Below are 16,688 nucleotides of genomic sequence, written 5' to 3' on the forward strand. Positions count from 1 at the left end.
TAGAAACATTATGAGGGAACATTGAAGCAACATCTTAAGACCTCAGCCAGGAAGTTAAACCTCAGGAACAAATGGGTCCTTTAAATGAACCCTCAGGATAACACCAGATTAGTTGCAAATTACCAAATTAGCTTAAAGCTTGTCAACCAGCAATTGTTTTCAGCACAAAAACAAATATAAATTAACAGTAACAAATCAAATGATGAGTTTGAACAAAGATAAGTATGTCAAAAACACATTTTCCTTGGCATTTTGAGCCAGATGGTGAAGACACTTCTGTAAAAAACATATTTACAGCATAAGATATTTAGTTTGCTTGCTTGTTTCCTTTTGTTGTACTGCCAAGTTTTATGTGAACATTAAAGAAAAGTGTGAATATAAATGAAGTAATCAGTGTCTATCACGCCTTCAGCTCTGTCTGCTCCCCTTCAATGGATTTGTTCATTTTTCTTTCAAACCAAAACACTAACTATGTAGCTAGTGTCAAAATGTCTTCATTGGTTTAAAAATACGCAGATTTCGAAAAAGAGGTGAGATTTTATAGAGGTGAGATAAGGATGTTAAGGACATCAAAGTCCATGTTCTGGAGCCCTGGTCTCAGTCCCTAACCCATGGAATATGTGTGGGCAGAGTTAAAAATGTGTGCAAACAAGTTGACTTACAAACTTGACTCTGTTTATCCCAGGAATGGGCCAGAGTTCCAGCAAATTATTGTTAGAGGCATGTGGAAGGTAACACATAAGCTTTGATCCATATTATACAGTTTAAAAGGCAACCTTTGAGTTTAAAGAAAGTTAACAAAAAGTCTGCAAATAATTATTACTCTCATTTTTCTGAAATTAGTAAATAGAAAAAAGGGTTATCCTTACTTACCTAAATCAGGAAAGTTCTAGTCCGATTTAATGTCACAATGAGAAAAAAAAAAAAAAGATTTTTTTCATACGCTGTATGTACATATGTGGTTTCAACCGTATTCCACAAACATGTGTGACAACTATGAAGTTTATGTAAATGCTACCAAACAATCACATTGTATAACCCAATGACAATGACACTTAATGTCCATTTACATCATGCAGAATCATGGTCTGCACCAATGAAGATTCACTCAATCTAGCAGGCTGAATGCTTAGAGCTGAAAAATCAGGTAAGCTGAACATAGTTTTTGGTTATTCACATATGACATATGTCTATGTATGGAGCATTAAACGATCAACATTTTCCAGGCTATCGTTATATATAAAAATGGAAAAAAAGAAGATGGTAACATCAAGAAAACGATCGGTTACTCTGTCCGTACCCAATACTAAATCATACTTTTACACCCTACTCCAAATAGACATGCAATACGAAAAGCATCATAAATGATACACTGGCTTCATAGAAATAATAGGAATCGATGTTTCATAAAGTGTACAACCCACATAGCATATGTTTACAGATATGCCAACATCCATGACAAGATGAAAAACAGTGTGACAGCAGCTTTAGGCTGGTTTTACGTAGGATTAAAATCAAATCTCTTGTTCAGTTTTATATTTTATATTTTGCTGGTTTATTTAGCAATGCTGTGCTAGTGTGGCCCTAGTTATTGTTTTAATATTCCTAATAAAAATATTATCTAAAATGGCAGTTATTTCTGTTAGAAATTATGTACATATAGCATTTCAACCTGAAAAGACTCACAAATGAGAGAAACACAGAGATGGCTATTAGAGAAGTTTATTAGCTTATGTTTGTTTTCTTTTGGCGCTCGGACCCTGGTGGAAGACATGGATGCTGATAATGACATGAGCTTGAAGGAACATCTGAGAGTTAGAATTAGACACGTGTTCCCCCCAGGATCCTGATACTGAAGGTGGAGTGGAACCCTCAGGAGATAAGGGAGTTGGAAGGAGCTTGAAGACTGATGGTGGAGATGGGGTGGAGGAGGGTCGAAGCTCAGCTGAAGAGCAGGAGATTCTGCGTATGAAGGTCTTTTAAGCAAAGCCTTGAGAATGATTGGCTGAAGAGGAATGCAGACCAGAAGCTGATTGGTTGGAGCGGAGTACGTAGTAGAGTTAGACGGAGCCGGAAGTAGAGGTAAGTCTTCTAAGTTGAATTTTTGTCTAAACTCCATTATAATTTCATATTAGTAAGAATAAAACTGACCAGCAGAGCAGAAGCTGAACCTATTTGCTATTTTTTGTTAGTTTATCTAATTATTTAACCAACAAGTTGGAACATACATTGTGTATAGAGGATAACATTTTCAGCCCAAGATAGTCAGGGATTCATAACATATGGTAAAGACAAAAGTAACGTACACACACACTGTCATTTTTATCCAAGCACAGTGCAAGATACAAAATAGGGGTGCGTCATAAATGTCACACAAATTTCTAGTTTGTGACCGTACTTAATGTTTCTCAAAAGTGCCTCATTTCAATCTACTAAAACACATATTTAGGTTTGTCAACGTGCATGGCAAGAAACGAAACAATCTTATAGTCGTTTTAGGTTGATTTGACTTTTAGAAAATGGTTTTTCAACTTATATTTTAGCAGCTAGTGTTTCCCCAGTTTTTGTTTTACCTGCCATTATGATTATATTATTTAAAAACAGTTCTTTCTATTAAGGAATGTGTACTGAGAATTAAAGTAACAAACAACATGAGGTGGACCTGCTTTTCATTTAAATGAGGTAGTAATAATTTGACTAGTAGAGTTCATAGACAGTGTTTTAATGGCAAAAAGAAACTCACTGTGTTCTTTAGTGGCATTTAAACACTGTTCATTCTAATACACACACACACACACACACACACACACTATACATTAGCACAGACTTCATATATGTAACAGGTCGTGATGTTTCACAAAATGTTTAGAATCAGAATCATCTTTATTGGCCAAGTTTGTGTGTACAAGCAATAAATTTCACTTTAATTTCCAGCACTTGTGTTTTACCAACGTTAACTATAAACATGTAAACTTTAGAGGAAATAAAAATAAGGATAAAGGTGCAGTATGTAGCCACTGAAACGCCTTTTTAGATATACAAACAGGTAAAAATCAAATTTGGTTGTTCAGTTTGATATTTTAGCAATTTATTTTGCAGCATTGTCCTATTTATTTTTATTTCTATTAGAATTTGTTTACATATAGCATTATATATTCAAAACTGTGAAAAATAAAACTGACAAACAGAGCAGGATAAGGTAAATGAATTTACTGGGGAGGCTCTTCCTTGAACCAGTCTTAATATTGATTTTTGCATAAACCCTAATTAACTGTCTGAGCGTTTTGCTGCACTGAGGAGCATTAGCCCGCTGAGCCCCCTGATACAGTGTTCACTGTCGAACAGAGAAACTTGCTATGGCAACATGGAGCCAACATTACGGGGCTCCATACTCTGAAATTGCAAGCCACTAGAGATGTTACCCTGGTAACCAAATCCACAAGTAACACCAGAAAAAAAACAAAAACGTATTATGCAGACATAAAAACAATGATGTTGGAAAAATTGAGAAGGTGCTGTGATTTTTCTTATTAAAACAGATGTATTGTCAGAGCTGTCTATTATCTGCAGAACTAAACATTTAGATGTTTTGTCTGAAACTGCTGAAATGCACGATACATTTCTGTAATTTATCTGACATTGTAGTCCATCAGCTACTGACAGTATTTGATTTATGCCACCAAATATTAGCCTTAAATGGCTTAATTGCATTTTCCCTCCATTCATCAGCAGAAAATGTAACCCTGTTATTCACACATTCAGATGCAGGAATGATGGGGGAAGTAATGATGGTGTTGTCACAGCGTCAACATTGATTTGATCTCACATGTTGTCATCACCTAGGCGCATATATTCACTGAGAGGGGAAACATTAGCATAGCTGTAGTAACACTGCAATTAACACTACGTTTAACAAAGGCCAGCAGTTGCTGTAATCATCAAATTTAACAAAATCTTACACATGCAGGGGAAAAATGTTTATAATTAAACACTGCTGGTTCATGGTTTAATCATCGCAGATTTAAAGCTAGAAAATAAAGATATTAAATGATTGTATATACTGATGCAAGTACAGGTCCCTTAAACGCCTTGGCTCTGTACAGTTTTTCTCCTGCTGTGGGGTAGAAACATCAAAAGATGAAGTTAAAAAGCAGCAGAAGTCTGGCTGTGCCTTTGTTGATTGCTTCTTGAGGATTCAGTGAAACACCTTTATCTTCAAAGTTGTCATACCAGAACACCTCCGTCCTATAAGAACTAACTGCAGATGGTGTGCTGTGCAAACAAGCCAGAAAACCAGACTGTTAAAATATGCTCAGTGTAAAAAAAATCTCTATTAGTGCAAATTATTTTGGTTTTTAAATAGAATTTCTGCAAAGCTCTGCTGAAGTCATTAGTTATGTTGTGGAGGTGGCTGCTTGCCACTTTGGGTTTGAGCACAGAGATGCCGCCCTGTACGGCGACAGAACTCTTCTGCGGAGAGAGACCTGCTGAGAGGCTTGGCCGAGCATAGCGGAGGAGAGGGGAGGCTGCGAAATAAACTGTAACGCAGGGTTGGCACATGAAGGCAGGGATGGGATCCAGCAGCTTGTCGACCACTGTTCCTACTCAACACCCCTCCCTCCTGCCTCCCCCTCTCTGCTGCCACCATTAAAGCAGGCGAGGGCACCTGACAGGTGGACGGGGCGGAAGTGATGGCCTCCACCCAGATATGGGGCTTAGAAGTCCTGAAAAAGCTTTTTTTCAGTGGTGTCTTGGAGAGAGCTGGCAGGCGGGCACAAGAACAGTGTGAGCGTTTGGTGTGGTCATGCAATACCCAAGTTAAAGTGTGTTTGTGAGGCTGAAATGTTTTAGTTTATCCATCACGTTTCCTGTTTTTTTTGTTACAGTTTGCTCACCTTGGCCGTAGGTTATCGACGTGCTTATGGTTTTTTTTGCACCATTTTTTCACTAATTTCAGGATGTATGTGCTCTCTTTCATAATTTAGACTTGAAAACTGCCTCAGAGTTCATCTGTTTAGCTGTCTTTCTCTCCTAGATGAAGCCACTAAAGGAGCTACAAACATTAATGTTTCACTTTTCTTTCCCATAGAAAATACTGCTGGATCAGTGCTTCTGTGTTCTTTTTGTGTCTCTGCTCAGTTCTCTCAAACTCCCAGTCGATCGTGGCAGATGGGCCTGGTTCGGCTGGAGGTTTCTTCCTGTTAAAAGGGAGTTTCCCTTTCCACTGTTGCTTCATGCATGCTCAGTATGAGGGATTGCTGCAAAGTCAATGCAAGTGACTGTCCACTGTTGCTACATGCTCATCCAGGAGGAGTGAATGCTGCAAGTCACTGACTTGAAGCAATCTGCTAGGCTTCCTTAGATAGAAAAACGTTTTAACCAATTTAAATAATAAGCTGAAACTGACTGCACTATTTGATAGTTAGGATTAATTGGAATTTGTTAACTTGACTTGAAATCTGTATGATTCGATTGAATGGACTTTGTAAAGTGCCTTGAAACTACATGTGTTTTGAATTGGCTCTATATAAATAAAACTGAATTGAATTGAATATATCAATTCATATGTGAGCGTATGATAATTAATTCATGTTCCTTGTTCACTACCAATCTGAATTGAGCTAACTTTCCAAGTTAACGGGTCGTCGCAGAGACAGATATTTTGTTTTGCTTCCGCCTGAACTGTGTCTGGGTGCGGACACACACATGAAATCACAGCAGTCACTAAGTTCTTACATTTGGGGAAAATGTTCCAAGTGTTTACAGAAACTATGGGTTCCCTTTAAAGTTTCTCTGTTCTATGTTTTTATTTGCTCCCTATTAGAGTTTAATATCACCAGGAATAACTGAGCTCATTTCAGGTTCATCATGTGGAAAACAGCCTTTTTAACTTCAAAGTACTTCAGAAATTCAACAGCTCTCATGCATGCATTCATGCACAACCCTGTTTCGTTGTCCGATGAGCTAACACCTCCCTCCTACTTCCCTATTTCTAAGGGGATTTCTCAATCCAGCTCTCCATCCAACGGATCCGGACTTCCCTAAACCTGGAAAGTCTTACTAAGCAGATTTACTGGAAAATCTGTTTAAGCTGGTGTCGGGAAATGACACGCCTAACCTCTAACAGCCTGCATCCAAAAGTCTCGCCCTTCTTCAACTGGTGGTCTGGACGACCAAGTAGCCCACAGCAGTCATCTGCTCCTTGACAGTCACTTCTGTTAACGGCTGTTCATTCCCTATTTTACAACTTACAATTGGTATAGGGGTTAGGTTGATTTTAGTGGCTCGGCACGAGCCCCAAAGGCATTGTTTTAACAAGTTTGGCTTAAGGCAACCTATAAAAACCTCCTAAAATCATTTGGAACCAGGCAACAAGACTTTTTACCACCAACGAAAAACCCAAAAATAAGGTGACTCAAATAATTGACTCTCCACAATAAATCTAGAGGTTTATATGCTTTCTTTAATTAGTAATGCTTTTGCAGGGGTCAGTAACAGCTTAAAAATCAGCAAAACGTAATAATTTGAATAATAGAAAAAAATCAATCAACTTAACCTATCTTTCCCTAATGCTGAAACTGGTAAGGCTGAAGAGGCTTTGGAGACGGAGGCTCACCATGGATCCGAATGGGATGATTTCTTTAGTAGGCAAGAGTGATTTTCTTCTTGGGTGAAAGGCAAATCTTCAGTTTTCTTCCTTTAAGTGGACAGGCACTGATGCTCGGGGTTTCGATGGTCAAGTTGAAAAAAAAAAAAGTAAAAACAGAAACTTTGTTGGCATATGTTTCAAAAGTCAGTAGCTTCCAGAGGCTGAATAGTTGAAGGAAACCGTTGAGGTGTAATTGAGGTTGGTTCAGGACTTCCAGAAGCCTGAAACTTAGAGCAATCAGTTGTTCACTGACCAAGTTCACTTCAGTTGTCTTGGTAAAAATGCAACAGATGAAATTCAGATTCTCAATTTTGAGTTGCAGCTCTTCTCAGGGCACACGGGTTGATCCTCTTTATGATGCAGAATTGTCAGCGGGGCTGCGTCTCTGGTCTTCTGATTCATCTGAAGCTTCTTTCTCCATCCGATCTTGTTCGCTGGTCTTCTGCGAGGAAACAACCTGTTTCGTTCTTTGGCACAGTTTTTATAGTGGAGATAGCCTCACTGCTCATCCCCTGTTGCCGGGCAAGCTTTCCCATCGAGTTATGCGGTCGCCGTGACTTTTCGGTGCTGTCTCCCAGCCTCTGTAGACAGAGTCATAAACAGCTGGCTCCCTGTGTTATGACCTTCGTGACTCCTGCTCCCATCCTGGCGCTATGACTTTTGCCTGTTTTTTGAACTTCAGACTGATGAAAAACAGTGTGCACCTCACTTCTCGCTCCCATGCTTGTTATGACTTCAGCTTGCTCGTTGACCTTCCATCTGTTGGGACCCACAGCCATGGATTTCAACATTAAACTCTGGTACAAACTTTTCTGGAACTTTCAAAATAAATTGCATTAACCTACACAGCCAAGCGAACTGTAGCAGCGGACTTCCCATGATGCCACTGGCTGCATAAAAGCACCCCCTTCCAATGGTCCAATCTCTTCCACGCCAGTGATCATCGGGATAGGGGAGGCCCAGCGCGCTAATGTCTCTTTGCTGGCAAACAGACATAAACTCTTCAACTGGATCCAAGGGTGTCATAAGATCATGCGATCATATGCACAAGATAAGTAGAAATGAATCCAGTGATTTTCATTCATGAACGGGGTAATCAAGGTACAAGCATTGCTTGACTGTTCTCTCTGAGATCTACAGAAGCGAACTGTTTCCAGAGAGTTCCCAGCACGACGCCGAGTGCAACAGTTTCCCAAGGAAGGACAACGGAGGCCACATCACCGTGGTAATGTGCAGTTTGGTGGGCCCGACAGAGGGGCCGCACCTTCAAACCCCTTCACAGCTAAGGAGGTTAGCTATAGCTAACCATTGTTCACTGTGGATGCTTTCTTCAAACTTCACCGTCCCGGACAGCTTTTCCTCAGCATGGTCAGAGGTTAGGTTTGGGCAGAACAATAATAGAAACGTTTAGATTGAAATGATCTAAATGTTTTTCATAAGTATGGTTTTGTTTGTGTTGAACTTAGCTATCTGGGTGCTAGCAGAATATCTGCAGCACACGTGTTCAGGTTGTGTTCTTTGTTTGTGTGTTTTTAAAGTTAAGACAAACTTTATTTAAAGGGTGATTTTAAACAGAAGGTTGATCATAACGTGCCGTCCGCGCTTATGCATTTTAACCCTTTTATTAACCCTGGTATTTTAAAGGTATGAGTTTGATTCTGGTGCTTAGCTATCAACTTCTTTTGTTAGCTCAACTGCTAACCGGTGATGACACTACTAAAGAGTATTTAACAGAAAGGTTGTTAGTTTCAAGCTAGTGAATAATAGTCCCTAAACATAATTTTACTAAATTTGATAACTAAGTAAACACCATTAAGCCCCATTTCTCCAGAAAGATTTTGCTCTTTTCCAAAATACTCCCTTAATAATATTTCTTTAAATATTATTTTAATAAATAAAGGCAGCTAATTAGACAACGTTGAGAAATGGTCATCCAGAAGGTTGGTTTTATTCAGCAGATCATTATTTAAAACATTATTTTATTAAAATAGTATTTTATCTGATCTTGCATTGTGAATGGTTGTCTAACGATTGCTGAATATTGCCTAAGTTAGTTCCAAGACTAACTTAACTTCATTTCCAGATTCTTCAAGATAATCCTTGGTCCTCAAACATAAATAACATTGAAGGAGTAATGTTGCATCACTCCTTCAGTCATGGTTCTCAATCATCTTTAATCAACTTGTTTATATTGTACATAGCCCATTAGTCTTTCCTATTCTTTAATTGTGCTTGGTAGTTTAGTTGGATTGTTTTAGCATAATAAAGAGTTTGTTGATTGAAATATGTTTGACTTTGAGTTGACTTATTTTTGTTAATAAATTCTTATATTTTAAGAAATTGTGTGAATTCATTCCATGTATGTGCAGAGTTTTTGTTGTTCAATGTCAGAGCTCGTCTCACACCTTTCTATTTTGTCCTAATATCATCGCCTTACTGGGCTGGTATTCACAGGGCAACCCTTAACAGGCTGCAACTGCACATTATTGATGCACCAAGTGATTAGCTTAAAACCAGCTGTCACTGGTCACAATAGGACTCGAAACATCAGAGTTCTAACATCAGGTGTCACTGATTATATTTAAGAGAACATTATAACTCGTGACATTACAGGAGTTCACAATTTCAGACTTTCGTCAAATTAATAACTCCAATATCTCCGTGCTAGTAACAATCAACTCTGCTACATAGGCAAAATTTTAGACGTTCTGACTCAGTCTGATTTCTTTTGTGTAAGCAATAACTTGAGACTTGGTTTAACTTCAGTTAACCTCACTGTCCAGACAGTTGCTGCACATCTGTTTCTGTGTTTTGTGTAAGACCACAATCTGAAACTGAATTAACTTTGCAGTTAATTTTAGTATCTGACCTAATTTTGACGCATGTATCCATTCAAGAACTTTAGAGTTTGTTTTATGTTATGAAAGAACAGGATTTTTGCCAGATTGAATCCCAAATTTAGTCTAATCCACCCTGCCATAAAGGGGCATGAATCAAAATCAAAATTGCAATTATTACCCTTAGAAGGTGTAGCAATTTTCTTTTTCCTTTGCATTTTAAACAAAATCCCCTTAAAGGTTAAGAGTAGTGTCTAATCACTAGTTCCTCCCAAGAAAGGTGAAAAATTAACACTAAAATCACAAAATATCCTTAGAGAAAGGAGTAGCATTGCAACACTTACAGCATAGTGTTGTCATAAGTCACAAGTTGAATTATCAACTTCTGTGCCCATTTTACACTCATACAAATGTTTCCAATATATGTAAAGTCAAATATATATACATATAGCTGGACATACATTTGTTAGATGTTGTTGCTCTTAGCAATATTCTGATAACTTTGTTGTTGTTTTGTGTCTGCCAGAATGATGGAATCACACTCCATTATGATTTCAGCAAACGTGGAGATGCAGAAAGTTGTTGTTGTCTCATCCGTTTGTTTCCAGATGAGCGGGATGCTTTAAATCAGTTTGACCTCGCCACATGTGATGAGAGGATTCAGGAGTTGGTAAACTTCATTAAGTATCCGACTAGAGAAGCTCTGATTTCAGATGTTCTTTGTCAGCTTACCTTGTAGTATCAGCAGAAATCACAACTGGAAGCTAAAAGATATCTTCAGTTACAGACTGACCACCAGATGGCCCTTGAAAGAGAGAATGCTGCAAAGTTTGAGCTCTCAAAAGCTGAGGAGAGGATGGAGAAAGCTGAAGCAAAGTTAGTGGACCTGAAGGCAGATGAGCTCAAGAAAGGTTCATCCCAAAGGGGGGAACAGGCCCCCACCTTTCAGGTACCTGATTTGCATTTTCACTCACAGCAGCCACAGCAGGGGGCAGACTCAGACAGCAGGCTTTCAGCACCTAGGTCAGAGTCTCCGCGTCCTAAATTTAGTCAAAGTGTTCAATTTACTTCCACAGACCTCAACAAACATGTTGGAAGTCAGATGGTCTCCAGTGGTGTTCTGCCAAATCCCATTGCAGTGAACAACCACCAAGATGACCAAGTGCCGGACTCAGCGTGCACAAGTGGTCCAATTCGGTGGGAGGAGCACCCTTCTGGCCTGATCGGCACCCTTCTCCCTTCTGACTCTGTGTCGACCCCTAGGGGCCAGGAGAGACGCACATGGTTCTTAGGTGACTCAATCCAACCTGACCCACCACCACTTGCACAAGTCTATCCATTAGAAAGGTCTCATTTAAATCATGTGAAAACTTGTTTTCTTCCACCATTTCATGAACCTAACCAGCATGACTTCTCAGATGGACGTGGTCCACCTTGGGAGCATGGGATCCATTTCAAACAGCTTGAATCCCTTACTAAAGACATAGAGGTTTTTGATCCAGGTAGCCAGGAGTCAAATATTGAGGCTTACCTGCTTGAAGTTGAACATTGTCTTCTTGACTTGCATTTTCCTTCTGATCGTGAGAAGCTGAGACTTATGTGGAAAACAACAGCTAAGAGTGTTCATGTGTTCATAAAAAACTTTTCCTCCAGAAATTAGTGACAGTTATCCAGCTCTCTGTCAGGCTCTTAGAGTAGAGTACTATGTTTACAGAGACGCTGCCACTATTAATGCTTTGACAGTATTGCAAAAACAGGATGAACCTCCCAGAGAATATTTCCACCGTTTAAAGATGTTATGGGATGTTATGCTCCATGTCTTGAAGAAGACCACACTTTTAAGTCTTTGTTTCTTGACAACCTCCACGTTAGCGTGCAGTATGAAGTGACCATGCATTGCAGAACAGAGAATCTCTCCATGCAGGAGACTCGTAGATATGCTCAATTTGTGTGGGAAACACGTGTCCGTTCAGATAGAGCAGGAAAAGGCAAAGTTAGTGTTAAACATTCAAACTGAGAACAGGGCTAAGAAGAAGTGCAAAGTAACTTCCCAAGTGATGCAACAGAACCAGGGTGGTGGTAACTGGCGTCAACCAAAAGACAAGCAGCCAGTTAAAAGACAAACACCTTTTCACAGTGCAACATCGAACTGTAAGGTTGGCGGTAAAGAGTGGAGCCCCTCCAAAGATGTCATCACAATGGAGGAGTTTGAGATGATCTGCAGGTGTGTTATAACTGAGGTAATGGGGTTCCTAAATGACATGGCAAGCCATTGCAGTCCAGAATCAACCATGTAAAATCTATTAAACAAGGTATGGAGATGGTAAATAATTTCCAACACCCTATATTCTGTTTGAAAAATTATTAAGGTTTTAAAAGCAGTATTATTATGGTATCAAAATTATTACATGACTTTTGTTTTTTTATTTTTTATTTAAAACGTTTTATTAGTGTTAGTCTCTGCCCAAGCCTGCCTCACTCCTGTCCAAACACTAACCTCTGAACCAAAATGAACTGTTGATCTCTGCCTACCAACAGGAATCCAGTGACTCTTTTCACATTGCTAACTTTGTCTTCTGTGTCCCACTTGGCGCAGCAAGTAGCAGTGTCGCCCCCACTGATGATTGTGATGCAGCTTGATTTGGTCTCCTCCACCACTTTGTCCATCAGGTTCTTCATTCCTTTGGCAAAGTTATCCCACTCGAACACGCCGACGGGACCGTTCCACACGATCTGCTTGGCCCGACCCACTGCTTCAGCGTACAGCTTGGAGCTCTCTGCTCCGCAGTCCAAACCCATCCAGCCGGCGGGAATTCCAGCAGCAACGGTTGCAGTGCCAGTGGCGGCTTTCTCATCAAATTTGTCTGCGGTCACAAAATCAACGGGCAATGTAATCTTGACTCCGTTCTTCTCAGCTTTGGCCGTCAGGTCTTTGACGATACCAGCGCCCTCCTCATCGAATAGAGAGGTACCAATCTCCATGTTGTTGAGGACTTTGAGGAATGTGAAGGCCATGCCGCCGCCGATGATCATCTCATCGACCTTATCCAGCACATCCATGCCCAGGTTCTGTGAAGCTGGCTCTCCTCTGCCCCTCCCGTCCTGATGTTATGACTCTGCCGCCTCTGGCTCCCAGTCCATGGTGCCCTCCTTATCTGCTCAGCCTCAAGCTTTCTCATACAGTATTTCTCTTCTTCTTGCTCTCACACCAGTTACAGCTAAAAAAACAAAACCATCACTTCAGTTTTATTCATACATCATAATTGATTAACATTACCCCTCTTCATTACATTTAATAACTGTAGAAAAATAGAAAATCATCATACACTTTTCTTTGATTATACTTGTAGTTTTCTACTTCTGAAAAAGATAAGACAGTCACAGTTAATGTGTGACTCCATACAGGCCTCTTCAGTCCTCGCTTCCAGAGTGCGAAGATATACTCATTTTACTGTTTCTTGACATCTTATCCATGTAATGTGATCATTATTTATTTGATAATCTAAAGATTAGGCTCTCATTTCATCATATGTGATTGTTGTAAAACTTAATCATAGTGATACACTTCTTCAAAAGAAATAAGAATTAAAACATACACCACATGAGCCCCCCAGAATTCATAGGTTTAAAATGTGAACATTTACTGCTGTATATGTGATTGATCTAATTATGAGGTTTTAATTAATTTCTGCATGGATACATGGAAGGATCTCACCTCATTTTGAGAACGGTTTATTTATTCTTTCAATGCAAGTCATTATAAAGCTATTCCAACATCTAGAATTGGATTCAAAGGAGGTAAACCTGACACTCCAAAACCAAAACAGTCTTAGTGTTCTCCACACTGGGGTTTTTTGGATGAGACTTCTCAGCATGAGATTGATTAAGCATTAATTAGGACAAAGGCCACTGTGGGCAGTTTCTTCAGAGGTGCTGAAGAGGACATGGACCTGCCTAGGAAATTCTGTTGTACATGCCCAAGAAAAGTATGTGAAGGCCATCATTTCAGCCTATGCATTTCTGCACAATTTTGTGTTTAAATAATTAATTTGGGTCTGGTGGCTGTCAGACAGAAACACAATCTTATACAGCACGTCTAACATGTCACTGTTCAACACTTGTTTAGGCAAGTCTGCTTTGAAAATAATAAGACTAATAACACTTTATTTTTGTGAGAAACTATGATTCAGCTTTTGTGTCTGCCTTGTATGTTCCCTTTTGTCATCTTTTTTTCATCCATGATATAAATTTTGTGGTTTGGGGGCATCAAAACTATGAATAAGTAGGAGTGTCTTTTACAAATAACGATTGTTTCAACCCAACAGATTTATTGACATCCAGTTGTTTATTCCTGGGATTCGGCAATAATGTTATAATCTTTTTCCCCAAATCTATGCAAGTTTTTGGCAAATCGGGCTCACTGGCCTTTGTAGCACTCACATTAGATTTAGCCACTGTATTGCATAACCACCTTGTTAGTTGTAAATGGAGGTTATAGTAAATGGCAGGATAAACATTTCATTACAAAATGCAATGATCATCTATTATCAACTTGAACCTTTAAGAATGTCTTGTCCAACAAATATCCTAACACACTTTAACTGGCCAGAAATGGCAGCAACACAGCAGATGAGATGATAGCCTCCCCTTTGGCTAACAATCAATATGTCTCACTCAGAAGATCTATGGGGATAATTTTACTTGCTGGGAAAGCACAGAAATACCAAAGAGTGTAGGAGGTTGGCGAGAGCCAGAAGCTTCTCTGGATCACATACACAGCAACCATTTTAAATAGGCACTTTGTATCATTCTACAGAAGCCAATTTATATGCATCTTTCCTGTGGCTGTGCATGTGTTTTCCAGTGTGTGTGCTGCAGGAGAGTGTGTGGATGCAGTAATGACAGTGTAGAGATGACCCTGTAACCCTGGCCCACAACCTGCTCACATGCTGACTCCCACACATCCTCTTCCATTGCTCACTTTTCATCCTCTCTATGTTGTCATATTAAATGATTTGGCATAATTTTTCACGTCTGCCTGAGTGTTAATTTGGTGTTTTCTAAATACATATCTATTTGAGGTTTTTCAGAATGACCCTGCAAGTAGCTGTCTTAATAGCTGTGTTAATGCTGACCAAAAATGATTGTTATATAGTGTACATGCTAAATGGCCAAATATCAGTGTTTAAAACTAAATTATTTATCCGTTTTATTCTTATAATTAGCTAATTTCTAACTTTCTTTTTGAGCCACAAGGCATACCAGCAAGGCATACCAGCATGTCAAATTCTGAGTTAAGTCGTGTGAATTGTGCTCTAAAAACAGTTCCTTGTCTGTAATTATAGAAGTATTATGCCTTTTTCACAAGTGAACACAATGCCCTTAGGTTTGAATTAACTATACATGCTTTGGTTAGAGCAACAACATAATACAGTATAACAGATCCCCTTTCCGTCCTTCCTTTGCATACATTACCAGAGCTGCTTTAATATTAAAGAGCACTCAACACAAAACCATCCCTCATGAATAAAACAGGGATTGATTATGTGGAGGCAAATGAGATGCTTAGCTGCTTCCATTTAATACATATTATATATAGCCACTCCATAGTTCACAAATTTAAAAGATTCTGATGACAGTTGTTGGGAGAAATTGGAGGGTTGGGGCCTGCCTCTGCACATCAGGGTGTCCATTGAGAAGCAGACCAGGCTTGCCATAGCAAACTTTAAAATTACTGGGTGGGCTGTGGGTTTGTTAAGCTATTTCATAAAGTAGCATTTATACTTCTAAGCTGACTTTGTTCCGTCTTTTGTTTCTGCTGCTTCAAGCCATGTCAGATTGGTTTAGTTTTTGTTTACATCTGGTTCCTTGCTTTGCAGTACCCTGGGTTGTCCCATAAATAAATCCTTCTTGTCATCTATCTACCTGTCTTCAGCCTACTCTCTGTATTTGGGTCCTCACCTTCTACAACTCCTGACACTAATGTCCCAGAGGTGACAGCTCATGTGAGATGGGTAAAAAAGTTCAGTTTTCAGGACTGTAATGAGCTTCTAGTGAACGATTATAGAAGCCTGAATTTAACCCAGTGAGGATGAATAAATCCTAAAAGTTGTTTGGGGACAGTTTCAAAAGGACATGTGCACACTAGTCATTAGGGCTAAGCTATGCATACCTTAAAAAAAACTCTTCCTGAACTGCCATCAGTAATACACAAAGTATTTCAGTGTTAATTGATGTTGCATGTACTAAACAATAAATGCAGTTATGGTTTTTCTTATGAAAGCATTATAATCAACATTGATTACCCTGACACTAATCCAGTTTGGAAACAGCTTGCATATTCTACATTGAGGTTGTTCTGAGAAAGTATAGGACAGACGCTTTGTCTTCTGTTAACACGAGAGAGACAGAGAGAAAGAAAGAGAGAGAGAGAGAGAAAGACAGAGAATTTGAGATGGAAGTCAGAGACTGGGTGCTGAGGAAGCAACTATGCAGTGAGCAAAGTCTGTAAACTCAAGGTTAAGATTTATATTAAAACATCCACCTTGCCACAGATCCAATTGCAGTCTGCTGTTATTTCACATTCAGACTGGCAATTTATTTTTCAGGTTGAAATCAAGGTCCTGCCAAGGTTGGAAAAAGGGTCAGTTTCAGCATCATTTTAATACAACTGCAAGAATATCAAGAAGAGTTTTGGCACTCATGCTGAGGGAGATCAGCTGCCTCAGGTAGAGGTTTTCTGAGACCATATTTTCAAGTGTTTTCATGCCTTACAAGTTTACTCTTATCCTGGTCTCTTATGAAGCACCTTAAGAACACTGAAAAACAATTTAAAAAAATCTATTGACATAACCTATACAATGGAATGAAGTACGTTTTAAAAACATCATGTTTTTCTTAGTAAATATATATTCCAATAGTAAACAGTGAGAAGTCAGGGGATTAAATACTGAGGTAGAGAAGGAAGAAGGGCTAATCAGAGGAAATGTGAAGCAGCAGAGGTAGAAAGAAAGCAGGGAAGTTGAGAGAGGGAGACTAACATAAGTTGAGCAGAACCTAATGAAGTAATCAAACCCTGGGAAAAAGTCAAACAGAGAAATAACAGAAACGATCCCAAAGCACAAAGAAGAGAACATGAGAATAAGCTAGAATACACAGGAAACAGAACACAAGAAATAGGCAAGAAACTGAAGTTTAAGGAA

The 16,688-nt window shown here is 39.2% G+C and overlaps 1 protein-coding gene across 1 annotated transcript; it reads right to left on the reverse strand.

Annotated features, from left to right (window-relative positions):
* Positions 1-4,390: 4,390 nt before the first annotated feature.
* LOC124858947 (phosphoglycerate kinase 1-like) lies at positions 4,391-12,561 on the reverse strand. The gene is made up of 3 exons (XM_047351289.1): positions 12,019-12,561; positions 7,107-7,230; positions 4,391-4,761 (listed from the first exon to the last, which is right to left on the reverse strand). Exons 1-3 carry the CDS (start codon positions 12,544-12,546, stop codon positions 4,391-4,393), a joined length of 1,023 nt encoding a protein of 340 aa, XP_047207245.1. The 5' UTR covers positions 12,547-12,561.
* Between the last annotated feature and the right edge of the window lie 4,127 nt (positions 12,562-16,688).

Source organism: Girardinichthys multiradiatus, chromosome 22, assembly GCF_021462225.1.
Source record: "Girardinichthys multiradiatus isolate DD_20200921_A chromosome 22, DD_fGirMul_XY1, whole genome shotgun sequence".
NCBI classification, from domain to species: Eukaryota; Metazoa; Chordata; class Actinopteri; order Cyprinodontiformes; family Goodeidae; genus Girardinichthys; species Girardinichthys multiradiatus.